This window comes from Oncorhynchus mykiss, chromosome 22, assembly GCF_013265735.2.
Source record: "Oncorhynchus mykiss isolate Arlee chromosome 22, USDA_OmykA_1.1, whole genome shotgun sequence".
Taxonomy (NCBI): domain Eukaryota; kingdom Metazoa; phylum Chordata; class Actinopteri; order Salmoniformes; family Salmonidae; genus Oncorhynchus; species Oncorhynchus mykiss.
This window is the reverse complement of record NC_048586.1, coordinates 2944205-2961493: the sequence shown is the minus strand read 5'-3', so window position 1 is coordinate 2961493 and position 17289 is coordinate 2944205. Positions and strand designations below refer to the sequence as shown.

Below are 17289 nucleotides of genomic sequence, written 5' to 3'. Positions count from 1 at the left end.
TGTGCTCCATTACAACTTTAGGGTGATTTTCAGCAGGGCACTGCATAATGACTGAATAACATGAGTTAGAGGTTAGAGAAAATGTTTTTTTAAAAGTTTTTAAAAAAGCAAATTGTTTACATAGTCTGGATGGAAGGTACTTTGTGGTCCTGAGGCTACCTCTAACAACCTGTAACCCCTGTCATGACGTTGGCCTGGGGGGTAGGTTTATGACAGCCATAAATATCTCTTTCCCCTTTTTTCCTCTCTCTACCCTACTGAGGTTACATTTGCAAAACCCTTGGTTAACATAGATTTTGAATGAATTTATTTGCAAATTATGGTGGAAATAAGTATTTGGTCACCTACAAACAAGCAAGATTTCAGCTTGGTTTGAAGAAATCAACTATGGGAGCAATTATTAGGAAATGGAAGACATACAAGACCACTGATAATCTCCCTCGATCTGGGGCTCCACGCAAGATCTCACCCCATGGGGTCAAAATGATAACAAGAACGGTGAGCAAAAATCCCAGAACCACACGGGGGGACCTAGTGAATGACCTGCAGAGAGCTGGGACCAAAGTAACAAAGCCTACCATCAGTAACACACTACGCCGCCAGGAACTCAAATCTTGCAGTGCCAGACGTATCCCCCTGCTTAAGCCAGTACATGTCCAGGCCCGTCTGAAGTTTGCTAGAGAGCATTTGGATGATCCAGAAGAAGATTGGGAGAATGTCATATGGTCAGATGAAACCAAAATATAACTTTTTGGTAAAAACTCAACTCGTCGTGTTTGGAGGACAAAGAATGCTGAGTTGCATCCAAAGAACACCATACCTACTGTGAAGCATGGGGAGGAAACATCATGCTTTGGGGCTGTTTTCCTGCAAAGGGACCAGGACGACTGATCCGTGTAAAGGAAAGAATGAATGGGGCCATGTATCGTGAGATTTTGAGTGAAAACCTCCTTCCATCAGCAAGGGCATTGAAGATGAAACGTGGCTGGGTCTTTCAGCATGACAATGATCCCAAACACACCGCCAGGGCAACGAAGGAGTGGCTTCGTAAGAAGCATTTCAAGGTCCTGGAGTGGCCTAGCCAGTCTCCAGATCTCGACCCCATAGAAAATCTTTGGAGGGAGTTGAAAGTCCGTGTTGTCCAGCAACAGCCCCAAAACATCACTGCTCTAGAGGAGATCTGCATGGAAGAATGGGCCGAAATACCAGCAACAGTGTATGAAAACCTTGTGAAGACTTACAGAAAACATTTGACCTCTGTCATTGCCAACAAAGGGTATATAACAAAGTATTGAGATAAACTTTTGTTATTGACCAAATACTTATTTTCCACCATAATTTGCAAATAAATTCATTAAAAATCCTACAATGTGATTTTCTGAATTTATTTTTCTCATTTTGTCTGTCATAGTTGAAGTGTACCTAAGATGAAAATTACAGGCATCTCTCATCTTTTTAAGTGGGAGAACTTGCACAATTGGTGACTGACTAATTACTTTTTTGCCCCACTGTATATAGCCTCACTACTATTATTTTCACTGTGATTTTACTGTTTAAAACAATATTTATTTCTTTACTTATCTATTGTTTACTTAACACCTATTTATTCCTTAAAAATTGCACTGTTGGTTAGGGCTTGTAAGTAAGCACTTCACTGTAAGGTCTACCTACACCTGTTGTATTCGCCGCATGTGACAAATACATTCTGATTTGCTTCTAATAGGTTGTCATTGCCTGGAATCAAACACAGTAACAACGTGAGATCAACTGGTCTGCAAGTTTATTCTTGTGGATTTTATGTTGCACTTAAGATGACTTTAGCACAGAGGTTTTAGGAAAACAAGTGTTTACACAACTGTGCCTCTACATTTCTACTCAACACCTGCCAAATGCAGAATGCAAGTATGGATTTCATATCTTCCTTTATGTCTGCTATGTCAGTCAGTCACCCAGCCATTCCGCTCGCACGCCACCCACCCCTCTGTCCCTCCATCCGTCAGATAGACAGACAAGTCCGCCCGCCACACAGAAAGACAGACAGCCAGTCACACAGACAGACAAAGACGGAAAGTATTCAGACCGCTTGAATTTTGTTACGTTACAGGCTTATTCTAAAATAGACTAACATTTTCAGCAATCTACACAAAATACCCCATAATGACATAGCAAAAATAGGTTTTTAGAAATGTTTGCTAATGTATTAAAAAAAAAAAAAAAAAATATTGTTTAGGCCAGCTTTTAGAAGAGTCTTGTTGGTTCCAAACTTATTCCATTTAAGAATGACGGAGGCTACTGTGTTCTTGGGGACCATCAATACTGCAGATATCTTTTGGTAACCTTCCCCAGATCTGTGGACAATTCCTTCGACCTCATGGCTTGATTTTTCCTGTGACATGTACTGTGAACTGTGGGACCTTATATAGAGAGTTGTGTGCCTTTCCAAATCATGTCCAATCAATTGAATTTACCACAGGTAGACTCCAATCAAGTTGTAGAAACATCTCAGGGATGATCTGTTTTTTCGCTTTGTCATTATGGGGTATTGTGTGTAGATTGCTGAGGATTTGTATTTATTTAATCCATTTTAGAATAAGGCTGTAACATAAGAAAATGTGGAAAAAGTCAAGGGGTCTGAAAACCTTCAAAAGGCACTGTACAACCGGCTGGCGTTTATTTGTATTGGGAGTCTTGTCCTTGGGGAAGAACTGAATGATTTCAGCTGGACGACCAGCTACAAAGTCAAAATTGGCTATATTGCTTTTTGGTCTCAATATAAGGTTATAAGTATGGTTAAGGTTAGGTTTAACATCAAAATCAGAGCTTGTGATCATTCTGCAGAGCTGCCTCCAGAACAAGATTCATGATGAAAAATGCTAACCTGTTGGGCGGTGGTGAGGGGTGGGGGAAGGTAATGAGGGGGGCTGTGCCTGTATCACCCCGCAGAAGGCATAGTGGCCCAAATGTGGTGTGACAGGCCATGCCAGAGGAGGACAGGGGGGACTTAATGTCTTGTGATCCCCCAGAAGGTGACAGACATTGATTGGGAGCATTCTGACGTTACGTGTAATGACAACAGAAAGGAAAGGTCAGTCAAATGGCATGAAAGTGAGGAAATGGCTGAGTATCACGCTAAGTCCTGACGAGCCGTAGGCTCTTTTCCTAGTACCTGATTCCATGTGTTTTTAAGAATAAAATATTTTGATTTTTACATACATATGGTTGTAAAACCTACATATTAGCCTGCATACAGTATGGATAAAAAGCTGTAGCGTCTCATAGTACTTACAGGTAGTTGATAATACAGTATTATCTACCTTTTCTAAGCCTTTTGTAGGCGCTACCTTTTTGTCACCATATTATTCTGACAATGAAGTCTGGACATAACAAATGTGAAACTTCACAATCATAACCATTTGGTGTCATTTAGGGGTCATAGTATTGAAATCAATGGAGGGTCGTTTCGGAATGTGCTGAGAGCAACATTTAACTTCTAATCTCATGGATTTTAAAACATCCTACATTCTTCAAATGGCCTCATGACAACATGCACTGTGAACTGGTGTGATTCACAATGTTTTAAATACTGTCTGAACTGCTGGTTAGGATGCTGTGAGGTATTTGACGGTATACTCCTAGTGAGAGTATGCTTACTTGCTGAATGCGTGTATCTCTCTCTCTCTTCAGACTCAGTTTAGGGGTGAGGATGTGAGATGTCCACCCCCTTCACTCCCTCCCTCCCCCTTCCCTCAGTCTAGCCCTGGGCCCTGTGCTATGGCCATTAGGGAGATTCCTAGTCCACCCCAAGCAATGACAGGTGAAATGGAGCACAAAGTCCTACAGCGAGCGAAGGGCCTCTCCTCAACCTTTCTTCAACCCCTCTCTGTGTTTCTGTCTTGCTCTCTATACCATAACTGTTGTCTGTCTTTTTTCTCTCTCTTGCTCTCACTCATTTTCTCTTTATATCTTCTTCTCTCTGAAACACTCGAAAACATACAATGAATACGCCTTCAAATGTTTGTGAACACCCTCTTAGGGGAGATTTTCGAACTGTACCCCTTTTGCATTACACATCCAACCACAGCAGGCAAAGGTAAGGTAATGTTCCCTTAGGGAAAAGTCCACTGAATAAAAGACAGTTAACAACATGTCCTTGTTATAGGCCACATCGTCTAGAGCTCTTCAGCCATGCTGTCCAGCTGGTGGGCGAGTCAACCAGGTTACATTCTGAGGTGCTGCTCCTATATGTTCCAATGAGCAACATTCCTTATGGCTGACATGAGACGACCTGAATGCTGCAGAAGGCAGAACATATACATACAGTATATACACACACACACACTACCCATGAGCACACACACCACAGACGCACGCACACACACGCACACATGCACACACACACACACACACACACACAATGTTCAGAGAGCCATGCGGATATGTGATGGAAGATGGCACCTATTTACACAGGCCTTATGTCCCCTGGCAGTGGGGGAAGTGCTTGGTCATCAGTTTTCTGATTCATTAGACTAATGAGATGGAGTTTGAGTCCCCCCCTCGCTCTTCATCTCCCTTTCCCTCATCTCTTGCTTTCTCTCCCCCTTGTCCTCTCTGGTTCCAGAAATTCACACTATTATGGTAACCAGTCCGTCTAACAGCGTGTTAATTCCTTCAAAAAGGCCCCGCAGTCAAATATAATGACATTTAATTATTGTCTTTGGCCATAGGGGTATTGAAGCCACCTCTACAGTCACGACCTAATGACAGAGCGTATCTGCATTATTGATCATTACCAAGTTACATCCTGTACCAACCATGGCCAGGACTGTGCCCATAATGATTTCACTGCTGGTTTTTATCATTTCTTATGTTTTGATTTGATTTTGGTTTAATTTTCTGCAAAAAGATATTCTTATCCAATCATCAGTGTTTCTGAGTTTCTTTGAGTGTCTTGTTCCCACTGCTTTTGTACAATTGAAATCAAAGGGAGGGAGATATTTGTGGTAAGAGCTCCGTTACTAGACGTTCCCGTTGGGATAATGAGAGGACTGACTTTTGGAAGTTGGATTCTATTGTGCCAGAGCTCTATAAGCAAACGAAACGTGTTCAGTGTCTGTATCAAAAGAAGAAGACAGAAAGGAAATGTTAAAAATGCAGAAAGAAAGGCCTAGCTGCAGAGGCTGGGGGTGAAGATGAAGGGATACCGTTCACATGCATGTATGTGCGCGCACGGAGACACACACTATTAGGGGAATCAAAACATTTTCGTTAATATGCTATTTCTGATATGTTTATTTTAAATAATACTAGCCTTTCAACTGTTAGGTTTGCAGTGTGGATATGTATTGTATACTCAGTGTAAACAGATACATTTTGGTCAAACTGAACCCCATCACTTGAGTACGATCAAACCATGGCCAAATCGTCTACAATCACAATAATTGTAATAATGTAACGTAAGAGGCCTTTTAATCAATAGTGGAACCCAAAGCACCACTTCAAATGTGTTGTCATATGGGTCAGAATGAAACACAAAAACTAGAGTTGATTTTAACTGAAAAGAATACAGTACCAGACACAAGTTTGGACACACCTACTCATTCAAAGGTTTTTCTTTATTTTTTACTATTTTCTACATTGTTGAATAATAGTGAAGACAACAAAACTATGAAATAACACATGTGGAATCATGTAGTAGCCGAAAAAGTGTTCAACAAAATCAAAATATATTTTATATTTTTCAAAGTAGCCACCCTTTTCCTTGAATGACAGCTTTGAACACTCTTGGCATTCTTTCAACCAGTTTCATGAGGAATGGTTTTCCAACAGTCTAGAAGGAGTTCCCATATATGCTGAGCACTTGTTGGCAGCTTTTCCTTCACTCTACGTTCCAACTCATCCCAAACCATCTCAAATTGGGTTGAGGTCAGGTGATTGTGGAGACCAGGCCATCTGATGCAGCACTCCATCATCCTCGGTTGCAACACTCACTACCGAGTTCCAAACTGCCTCTGGAAGCAACATCAGCACAAGAACTGTTCATCGGAGCATCATGAAATGGGTTTCCATGGCCGAGCAGCCGCACACAAGCCTAAGATCACCATGCGCAATGCCAAGTGTCAGCTGGTGTGGCGTGAAGCTTGCTGTTATTGGACTCTGAAACGTATTCTATGGAGTGATGAATCATGCTTCACCATCTGGCAGTCCGACGGACAAATCTTCTTTTGGCGGATGCCAGGAAATACCTGCCCCAATGCATAGTGCCAACTGTAAAGTCTGGTGGAGGAGGAATAATGGTCAGGGGCTGTTTTTCATGGTTCGGGCCCTTTAGTTCCATTGAAGGGAAATCTTAATGCTACAGCATACAATGACATTATAGAGAATTCTGTGCTTCCAATTTTGTGGCAAAAGTTTGGGGAAGGCCCTTTCCTGTTTCAGCATGACAATGTCTCTGTGCACAAAGCGAGGTCCATTCAGAAATGGTATGTTGAGATTAGTGTGGAAAAACTTGACTGATCTGCACAGAGCCCTGACCTCAACCCGATTGAACGCTTTGAGCATGCATACCTATTCACCCCCCCCAAACTCAATACTTTGTAGAGCCACATTCTGCAGCAATTACAGCTGCAAGTCTTTTGGGGTATGTCTCTAAAAGCTTGGCACATCTAGCCCTGGGCAAGGCAAAACTGCTCCAGCTCCATCAAGTTGGATGGGTTCCGCTGGTGTACAGCAATCTTTAAATCATACCACATATTCTCAATTGGATTGAGGTCTGGGCTTTGACTAGGCCATTCCAAGACATTTAAATATTTCCCCTTAAACCACTCGAGTGTTGCTTTATCAGTATGCTCAGGGTCATTGTCCTACTGGAAGGTAAACATCCGTCCCAGTCTCAAATCTATGGAAGACTGAAACAGGTTTCCCTCAAGAATTTCACTGTATTTAGCTCCATCCAACATTCCTTCAATACTGACCAGTTTCCTAGTCCCTGCCGATGAAAAACATCCCCTCTGCATGATGATGACACCACCGTGCTTCACTGTGGGGATGATGTTCTCAGGGTGATGGGAGGTGTTGGGTTTGCGCCAGACATAGCGTTTTCCTTGATGGCCAAAAAACGTAATTTTAGTCTCATCTGATCAGAGTACCTTCTTCCATATGTCTGGGGAATCTCCCACATGCCTTTGGCGAACACCAAACTTGTTTGCTTATTTATTATTTTAAGCAGTGGCTTTTTTTCTGGCCACACTTCCGTAAAGCCCAGCTCTGTGGAGTGTATGGCTTAAAGTGGTCCTATGGACAGACACTGTCCTGTAGAGCTGTAGAGCTTTAGAGCTTTGCAGCTCCTTCAGGGTTATCTTTGGCCTCTTTGTTGCCTGTCTGATTAATGCCCTCCTTTCCTGGTCTGTGAGTTTTGTTGGGTGGCCCTCTCTTGGCAGGTTTGTTGTGGTGCCATATTCTATCCATTTTTTAATAATGGATTTAATGGTGCTCTGTGGGATGTTCAAAGTTTCAGATATTTTTTCTAAACCAACCCTGATCTGTACTTCTCTACAACTTTGTCCCTGACCTGTTTGGAGTGATCGTTGGTCTTCATGGTGCCCCTTGCCTTTTACTGGGATCATGTGACATCATGTGACACTTAGATTGCACACAGGTAGACTTTATTTAACTAATTATGTGACTTCAGAAGGTAATTAATACATCAAGATGTACCGACAGAGATGGTCGCTTCGTTTCAGGTCCTTAGGAAACTATGCAGTTATTTGTTTTTTATGTATTATTTCTTACATTGTTATCCCAGGAAATCTCAAGTGTTATTACATACAGCCGGGAAGAACTATTGGATATAAAAGCAATGACAACTTACCAACATTACAACCAGGAATATGTCTTTCCCGAAGCAGATCCTTTGTTCGTTCCTTCAACCTAGACATGGGATCCAAATGGGACACCAGTACCGAGTCAATGTGTGGGGGTACAGGTTAGTCGAGTTAATTTGTAAAGTGATTATGCATAGATAATAAACAGCAACTAGCAGCAGTGTAGTTGGGTAGAAGCTGTTCAGCAGTCTTAGGGGTAGAAGCTGTTAAGGAGCCTTTTGGTCGTAGACTTGGTGCTCCGGTACCGCTTGCCGTGCGGTAGCAGAGAGAACAGTCTATGACTTGGGTGACTGGAGTCTTTGACAATTTTTTGGGCCTTCCTCTGACATCGCCTAATATATAGGTTCTGGATGTCAGGAAGCTTGGCCCCAGTGATGCACTGGGCCGTACACACTACCCTCTGTAGCGCCTTACAGTTAGATGCCGAGCAGTTGCCATACCAGGCGGTGACGCAACCGATCAGGATGCTCTCGATGGTGCTGCTGTAGAACATCAGGGACCGATGCCAAATATTTTCAATCTTCTGAGGGGGAAAAGGTGTTGGTGTGTGTGTGTGTGTGTGTGTGTGTGTGTACAGAGGAAGGGCTCTGAATGGCATTTGTGCTGCAAAGTGAGGGTCAGAGTGCTGGGCAGTTTGTGTTTACATCATAGCATGTACATACGTCTATTAATCAGACCTTTCCTACATTGATATACAAAAACTACAATGTCAGGAATGGGTGGGAAGTTTGTCCTCTGTTCATGGAGATGCAGTTTATCATTAACAGTCTTTTATGTTATCAAAATAAGTGTTTTTCTAATCATTACACATATATAATGTGCAATACCATCACCATGAATAAATATGAATGGTAATGCACTACATTACAACAGTATATTTATTTTTTACTGAATTTTGACATTTCACCTAAATTTAAGGCCAGGGCATGACCTTCTTGGTCTAGCTAAAGTATATTTCTCCTTGCAAAGCATTAGTCAGCACAATTAAATAAATACTGACACATCTATCGATCTTGTTGGTTGAAATCTGGTACTTGTAGGTCTACTGTCATTCTTCCATTGCATGGGGCCAGCTCTCCTTCAAATCAAATCAAACTTTATAGGTCGCATACACATGTTTAGCAGATGTTATTGCGGGTGTTGTGAAATGCTTGTGTTTCTAGCTCCGACAGTGCAGTAATATCTAACAAGTGAAAAGTACCAATTTCACAACATATACCCAATACACACAAATCTAAGTAAAGAAATGGAATTAAGAATATATAAATATATGGACGAACAATGTCAGAGCGGCATAGACTAAGATACATTACAAGATAATAAAATACTGTACACTACCGTTCAAAAGTTTGGGGTCACTTAGAAATGTCTTTGTTTTTGAAAGAAAAGCAATTTTTTTTGTCCATTAAAATAACATCAAATTGATCAGAAATACAGTGTAGACATTGATAATGTTGTAAATGACAATTGTAGCTGGAAACAGCTGATTTTTAATAGAATATCTACATAGGCGTACAGAGGCCCATTATCAGCAACCACCACTCAGTTGTTCCAATGGCACGTTGTGTTAGCTAATCCAAGTTTATCATATTAAAAGGCTATTTGATCATTAGAAAACCCTTTTGCAATTATGTTAGCACAGCTGAAAACTGTTATCCTGATTAAAGAATCAATAAAACTGGCCTTCTTTAGACTAGTTGAGTATCTGGAGCATCAGCATTTGTGGGTTCGATTACAGGCTCAATATGGCCAGAAACAAAGAACTTTCTTCTGATTTCTTCTAAGAAATGAAGGCTATTCCATGTGAGAAATTGCCAAGAAACTGAAAATCTCGATACAATGCTGTGTACTACTCCCTTCACAGAACAGTGCAAACTGTCTCTAACAAGAATAGAAAGAGGAGTGGGAGGCCCGGTGCACAACTGAGCAAGAGGACAAGTACATTAGAATGTCTAGTTTGAGAAACAGACGCCTCACAAGTTCTCAACTGGCAGCTTCATTAAATAGTACCCGCAAAACACCAGTCTCAATGTCAACAGTGAAAAGGCGACTCCGGGATGCTGGCCTTCTAGGCAGAGTTGCAAAGAAAAAGCCATATCTCAGACTGGCCAATAAAAATAAAATATTAAGATGGGCAAAAGAACACAGACACTGGACAGAGGAACTCTGCCTAGAAGGCCAGCATCCCGGAGTCGCCTCTTCGCTGTTGACGTTGAGACTGGTGTTAACAGTCTGATGGCCTAGAGATAGAAGCTGTTTTCAGACTCTCAATCCCAGCTTTGATGCATCTGTACTGACCTCGCCTTCTGGATGATAGCGGGGTGAACAAGCAGTGGCTCAGGTGGTGGTACCTGTTTCTTCCAGCATCTTTGACATCGGGTGCCCTGGAGGGCAGGTAGTTTCTTCCACATTGTAGGCCAATGTTTTCTGTAAAAGGGTAACTGACTGTTATGTCATAACAATGTTCAGAATGTCAAATACTCTGCATTCTGATTTACATCCATATACCAAAATCTATGACCTATATTCAGAGACCAAATGCCACTAGACTTTGTATAGGATAATTGAGTTTTGTTTTTAGATTAATTGAACCATCAATTCTTCAAAAACTTCAAAGGAAAGATACTGCAAAACATACATTATTGGTAAAACATCTATTCATATATGTATCTAAGCTGTTAGCTGCATCTAAATAGAACTAGATATCGCCACTTCTTCATCCCTTGTGTTGTCACGTGACATCCACTTTCCTACGTCACCATCCAAACTAATTCCACGCGCCAGCCAACGAGGAAGTACCAGGCATGCATACAGTCGCGAGTTGTGTATTTACTAGAGACAGACAGACAGTGTTGACATATTGTTAGCGTTATACGTGACGGTCAACCTGCATTTCTCGCCGCCTTTTGAGTGTTTTCTTTCGGTGCATATGCAGACGTAGGAGTCACATTAGTTGCCGCTAGCCGGCTAACAGCATCAGCTAACGTTAGCTGGCTAATAGTTAGCGAGCAGTATTTCACTTGGCAACCTTTGCAATAATTGTAGTTTGCCTGAAGGCTATATGATTGGCTTTATTATCAGTTACTCTGATTATGCTTGAAACTAAATTACTTTAGTAAGATTAGCCAGCCAGCTTTAGCTAACTATCAAGCCGCTGCAATGGAACTCATGCTTACGTGCGCGTCCTCCAAAACGCCTTCCAATATAATGAGGTATGCATGCTCTACGTGCGTGTCCCTACAATTCCTGTAGCTTGAGAACAGACTGATATGTGAGGATATTTCTATAATCGTAATATTGTACAAATAACAATAGTCAACCAATATCTTCATTTTCTACAAGGTAAAGCCCAAAAAATACTGTAAGGAGTAGGCTATTGTTATTCTGCCACCAACACTAAAGTCTTATCACACCATTCCATGCCCATTTCCTGTAGGGAATAGGTGACGATGCAGCATGACCAAAGATCCTATGCACCATGGCACAGACTGAAATGAATTGGGACCAACAGATACCTTTACCAAAGCTTTCCCCATTCCATGCCAAGATCGCTGTGGCACTAGTGGCACTGCTCTGCTTCATCAATAGCTATGATGGAGACTTTGTGTTCGATGATTCTGAAGCCATTGTCAATAACAAGGTAATAATCTACTTATCACATACTTACTACATCTTCTGAGGTACATCTTCAAGGATGCAGTGTCTATAAAAGCGTGATCTATTCAAAGTCTATATTGTGTGCATCATTTCAACAGCTAAAAATAACCTCACAGCCACAGTACATACTGCATACAGTACAGAGTCTACTTACAGTTGAAGTCGGAAGTTTACATACACCTAGGTTGGAATCATTGAAACTCGTTTTTCAACCACTCCACAAATTTCTTGTTAACAAACTATAGTTTTGTACATCTACTTTTTAGGACATCTACTTTGTGCATGACAAGTAATTTTTCCAACAATTGTTTACAGACAGATTATTTCACTTAACTCACTGTGTCACAATTCCAGTGTGTCAGAAGTGTACATACACTAAGTTGACTGTGCCTTTAAACAGCTTGGAAAATTCCAGAAAATGATGTCATGGCTTTAGAAGCTTCTGATAGGCTAATTGACATCATTTGAGTCAATGGAGGTGTACCTGTGGAAGTATTTCAAGGCCTACCTTCAAACTCAGTGCCTCTTTGCTTTACATCATGGGAAAATCAAAAATAAATCAGCCAATACCTCAGAAAAACAATTGTAGACCTGCACAAGTCTGGTTCAACCTTGGGAGCAATTTCCAAATGCCTGAAGGTACCACGTTCATCTGTACAAACAATAGTACGCAAGTATAAACACCATGGGACCACGCAGCCGTCATACCACTCAGGAAGGAGACACGTTTTGTCTCCTAGAGATGAAGTACAAATCAATCCCTTAACCTTCGTTAAGATGCTGGAGGAAACAAGTACAAAGTATCTATACCCACAGTAAAACGAGTCCTATATTGACATAACCTGAAAGGCCGCTCAGCAAGGAAGAAGCCACTGCTCCAAAACCGCCATAAAAAAGGTAGACTACGGTTTGTAACTGCACATGGTGACAAAGATCATACTTTTTGGAGAAATGTCCTCTGGTCTGATGAAACAAAAATAGAACTGTTGGCCATAATGACCATCATTATGTTTGGAGGATGCTTGCAAGCCGAAGAACACCATCCTAACCGTGAAGCACGGGGGTGGCAGCATCATGTTGTGGGGGTGCTTTGCTACAAGAGGGACTGGTGCACTTCACAAAATAAATGGCATCATGAGTAGAGGTCGACCCAATATGATTTTTCCATGCCGATACCGATTATTGGAGGACCAAAAAAGTCCGATACCGATTAATCAAACAATTTTTACGTTTTTCAAATTTGTAATAATGACAATTACAACAATACTGAAATGAACACTTATTTTAACTTAATATAATACATCAATAAAATCAATTTAGCGTCAAATAAATAATGAAACATGTTCAATTTGGTTTAAATAATGCAAAAAAGTGTTGGAGAATAAAGTAAAAGTGCAATATGAGCTATGTAAGAAAACTAACGTTTAAGTTCCTTGCTCAGAACATTAGAACATATGAAAGCTGGTGGTTCCTTTTAACATGAGTCTTCAATATTCCCAGGTAAGAAGTTTTAGGTTGTAGATATTATAGGAATTATAGGACTATTTCTCGCTATACGTTTTGTATTTCATATACCTTTGACTATTGGATGCTCTTATAGGCACTTTAGTATTGCCAGTGTAACAGTATAGCTTCTGTCCCTCTCCTCTTTTTAAGAAAGGCATTGATGTTTATGGTTAGGTACACGTTGGAGCAACGACAGTCCTTTTTCGCGAATGCGCACCGCATCGATTATATGCAGCGCAGGACACGCTAGATAAACTAGTAATATCATCAACCATGTGTAGTTAACTAGTGATTATGATTGATTGATTTTTTTTTTGTAAGATAAGTTTAATGCTAGCTAGCAACTTACCTTGGCTTCTTACTGCATTTGCGTAACAGGCAGGCTCCTTGTGGAGTGCAATGTAAGGCAGGTGGTTAGAGCATTGGACTAGTTAACTGTAAGGTTGCAAGATTGAATCCCCGAGCTGACAAGGTAAAAATCTGTCGTTGTGCCCGTGAACAAGGCAGATAACGCACCGTTCCTAGGCCGTCATTGAAAATAAGAATGTGTCCTTAACTGACTTGCCCAGTTAAATAAAGGTGTAAAAAAAAAATACAGATTTCCGATTGTTATGAAAACTTGAAATCGGCCCTAATTAATCGGCCATTCCGATTAGTCGGTTGACCTCTAATCATGAGGTAGGAAAATTATGTGGATATATTGAAGCAACATCTCAAGACATCAGTCAGGAAGTTAAAGCTTGGTTGCAAATGGATCTTTCAAATGGACAATGACCCCAAGCATACTTCCAAAGTTGTGACAAAATGGCTTAAGGACAACAAAGTCAAGGTATTGGAGTGGCCATCACAAAGCCCTGACCTCAATCCTATAGAAAACCTCTGGGCAGAACTGAAAAAGCATGTGCGAGCAAGGAGGCCTACAAACCTCACTCAGTTACACCAGCTCTGTCAGGAGGAATGGGCCAAAATTCACCCAACTTATTGTGGGAAGCTTGTAGAAGGCTACCCGAAACGTTTGACCCAAGTTAAACAATATAAAGGCAATGCTACCAAATACTAATTGAGTGTATGTAAACCTCTGACCCACTGGAAATGTGATGAAAGAAATTAAAGCTGAAATCGTTCTCTCTACTATTATTCTGACATTTCACATTCTTAAAATAAGGTGGTGATCATAACTGACCTGAGACAGGGAATTTTTACTCAAATTACATTTCAGAAATTGTGAAAAACTGAGTTTAAATGTGTTTGTCTATGTAAACTTTTGACATCAACTGTATGTCATATTCCAAGTTGTACATGCACACATCAATGTATGCGTAAAAAATTAAATATATGTCCCTAGGCATCTAAAGTTGTTTTTGTCACATCTCTTTTCGGATGTGTCTCCCGCAGGACCTGATCCCATCCACGCCTCTCAACAACATCTGGAGAAATGACTTCTGGGGAAGTAACCTGAGCAGCAACAACAGCCACAAGTCCTACAGGCCGCTCACTGTCCTCACTTTTAGGTAGGATACACATATGACATACACACATGCATGAACTCATGTGGAAAACACAATTTGGTTCTCTGTGAGGATTTCAGAGGTGGGTCCCAAGTGCTATTCTTCTCAGTAGAATTGTAATTGATAGGCAATGAATATGTACGGTATGTTACTTTGACTGGTTTCAGGATCTCAACATTTTATTTTCACCTGACATACGCTGTATATACAAATGTACAGTGCCTTGCGAAAGTATTCGGCCCCCTTGAACTTTGCGACCTTTTGCCACATTTCAGGCTTCAAACATAAAGATATAAAACTGTATTTTTTTGTGAAGAATCAACAACAAGTGGGACACAATCATGAAGTGGAACGACATTCATTGGATATTTCAAACTTTTTTAACAAATCAAAAACTGAAAAAATGGGCTTGCAAAATTATTTAGCCCCTTTACTTTCAGTGCAGCAAACTCTCTCCAGAATTTCAGTGAGGATCTCAGAATGATCCAATGTTGACCTAAATGACTAATGATGATAAATACAATCCACCTGTGTGTAATCAAGTCTCCGTATAAATGCACCTGCACTGTTATAGTCTCAGAGGTCCGTTAAAAGCGCAGAGAGCATCATGAAGAACAAGGAACACACCAGGCAGGTCCGAGATACTGTTGTGAAGAAGTTTAAAGCCGGATTTGGATACAAAAAGATTTCCCAAGCTTTAAACATCCCAAGGAGCACTGTGCAAGCGATAATATTGAAATGGAAGGAGTATCAGACCACTGCAAATCTACCAAGACCTGGCCGTCCCTCTAAACTTTCAGCTCATACAAGGAGAAGACTGATCAGAGATGCAGCCAAGAGGCCCATGATCACTCTGGATGAACTGCAGAGATCTACAGCTGAGGTGGGAGACTCTGTCCATAGGACAACAATCAGTCGTATATTGCACAAATCTGGCCTTTATGGAAGAGTGGCAAGAAGAAAGCCATTTCTTAAAGATATCCATAAAAAGTGTTGTTTAAAGTTTGCCACAAGCCACCTGGGTGACACACCAAACATGTGGAAGAAGGTGCTCTGGTCAGATGAAACCAAAATTGAACTTTTTGGCAACAATGCAAAATGTTATGTTTGGCGTAAAAGCAACACAGCTGAACACACCATCCCCATTGTCAAACATGGTGGTGGCAGCATCATGGTTTGGGCCTGCTTTTCTTCAGCAGGGACAGGGAAGATGGTTAAAATTGATGGGAAGATGGATGGAGCCAAATACAGAACCATTCTGGAAGAAAACCTGATGGAGTCTGCAAAAGACCTGAGACATGGGACGGAGATTTGTCTTCCAACAAGACAATGATCCAAAACATAAAGCAAAATCTACAATGGAATGGTTCAAAAATAAACATATCCAGGTGTTAGAATGGCCAAGTCAAAGTCCAGACCTGAATCCAATCGAGAATCTGTGGAAAGAACTGAAAACTGCTGTTCACAAATGCTCTCCATCCAACCTCACTGAGCTTGAGCTGTTTTGCAAGGAGGAATGGGAAAAAATGTCAGTCTCTCGATGTGCAAAACTGATAGAGACATACCCCAAGCGACATACAGCTGTAATCGCAGCAAAAGGTGGCGCTACAAAGTATTAACTTAAGGGGGCTGAATAATTTTGCACGCCCAATTTTTCAGTTTTTGATTTGTTAAAAAAGTTTGAAATATCCAATAAATGTCGTTCCACTTCATGATTGTGTCCCACTTGTTGTTGATTCTTCACAAACAAATACAGTTTTATATCTTTATGTTTGAAGCCTGAAATGTGGCAAAAGGTCGCAAAGTTCAAGGGGGCCGAATACTTTCGCAAGGCACTGTATGTGGACACCCCTTCAAATTAGTGGATTCGGCTATTTCAGCCACAACCCTTACTGACAGGTGTATAAAATCGAGCACACAGCCATGCAATTTCCATAGACAAACATTGGCAGTAGAATGGCCTTACTGAATAGCTTAGTGACTTTTAATGTGGCACTGTCATAGGATGCCACTTTGCTATCAAAGCAGTTTATCACATTTTTGCCCAGCTAGAGCTGTCCCGGTTAACTGTATGTGCTGTTATTGTGAATTGGAATCATCTAGGAGCAACAACGGCTGAGCCGCAAAGTGGTAGGCCACACAAGCTCACATAATGGGACTGCCGAGTGCTCAAGAGCGTTGCGCTTAGAAATCGTCTGTCCAGGTTCGAATACAACAGGTGTAGACTTTACAGTGAAATGCTTACTTACAGGCTCTAACCAATAGTGCAAAAAAGGTGTTAGGTTAAGAATAGGTAGGTAAAGAAATAAAACAACAGTAAAAAGACAGGCTATATACATATATGCATATATGATGAACAGAGAGTAGCAGTAGTGGAAAAGAAGGGTTGGTGGGTGGTGGGACACAATGCAGATAGCCCGGTTAGCCAATGTACGGGAGCACTGGTTGGTCGGCCCGATTGAGGTAGTATGTACATGAATTGTATAGTTAAAGTGACTATGCATATCTGATAAACAGAGAGTAGCAGCAGTGTAAAAAGAGGGTTTGGGAGGGGGGCACACAATGCAAATAGTCCGGGTAGCCATTTGATCACCTGTTCAGGAGTCTTATGGCTTGGGGGAAAAACTGTTGAGAAGCCTTTTTGTCCTAGACTTGGCACTCCGGTACCGCTTGCCATGCGGTAGTAGAGAGAACAGTCTATGACTGGGGTGGCTGGGGTCTTTGACAATTTTTAGGGC

At 41.2% G+C, this 17289-nt stretch overlaps 1 protein-coding gene across 3 annotated transcripts in view; it reads left to right on the top strand.

Annotated features, from left to right (window-relative positions):
* Positions 1–10633: 10633 nt before the first annotated feature.
* Positions 10634–17289, top strand: part of tmtc4 (transmembrane O-mannosyltransferase targeting cadherins 4) — a 51035-nt gene continuing 44379 nt past the window's right edge. Inside the window, exons 1-3 of one of the 3 annotated variants that reach the window (XM_036958505.1) lie at positions 10634–11092; positions 11317–11520; positions 14439–14554. In XM_036958505.1, the coding sequence (XP_036814400.1) occupies positions 11359–11520; positions 14439–14554 (278 nt within the window). In that variant the 5' untranslated portion in view covers positions 10634–11092; positions 11317–11358. The other 2 variants (XM_036958506.1, XM_036958507.1) reach the window with 2 other exon arrangements.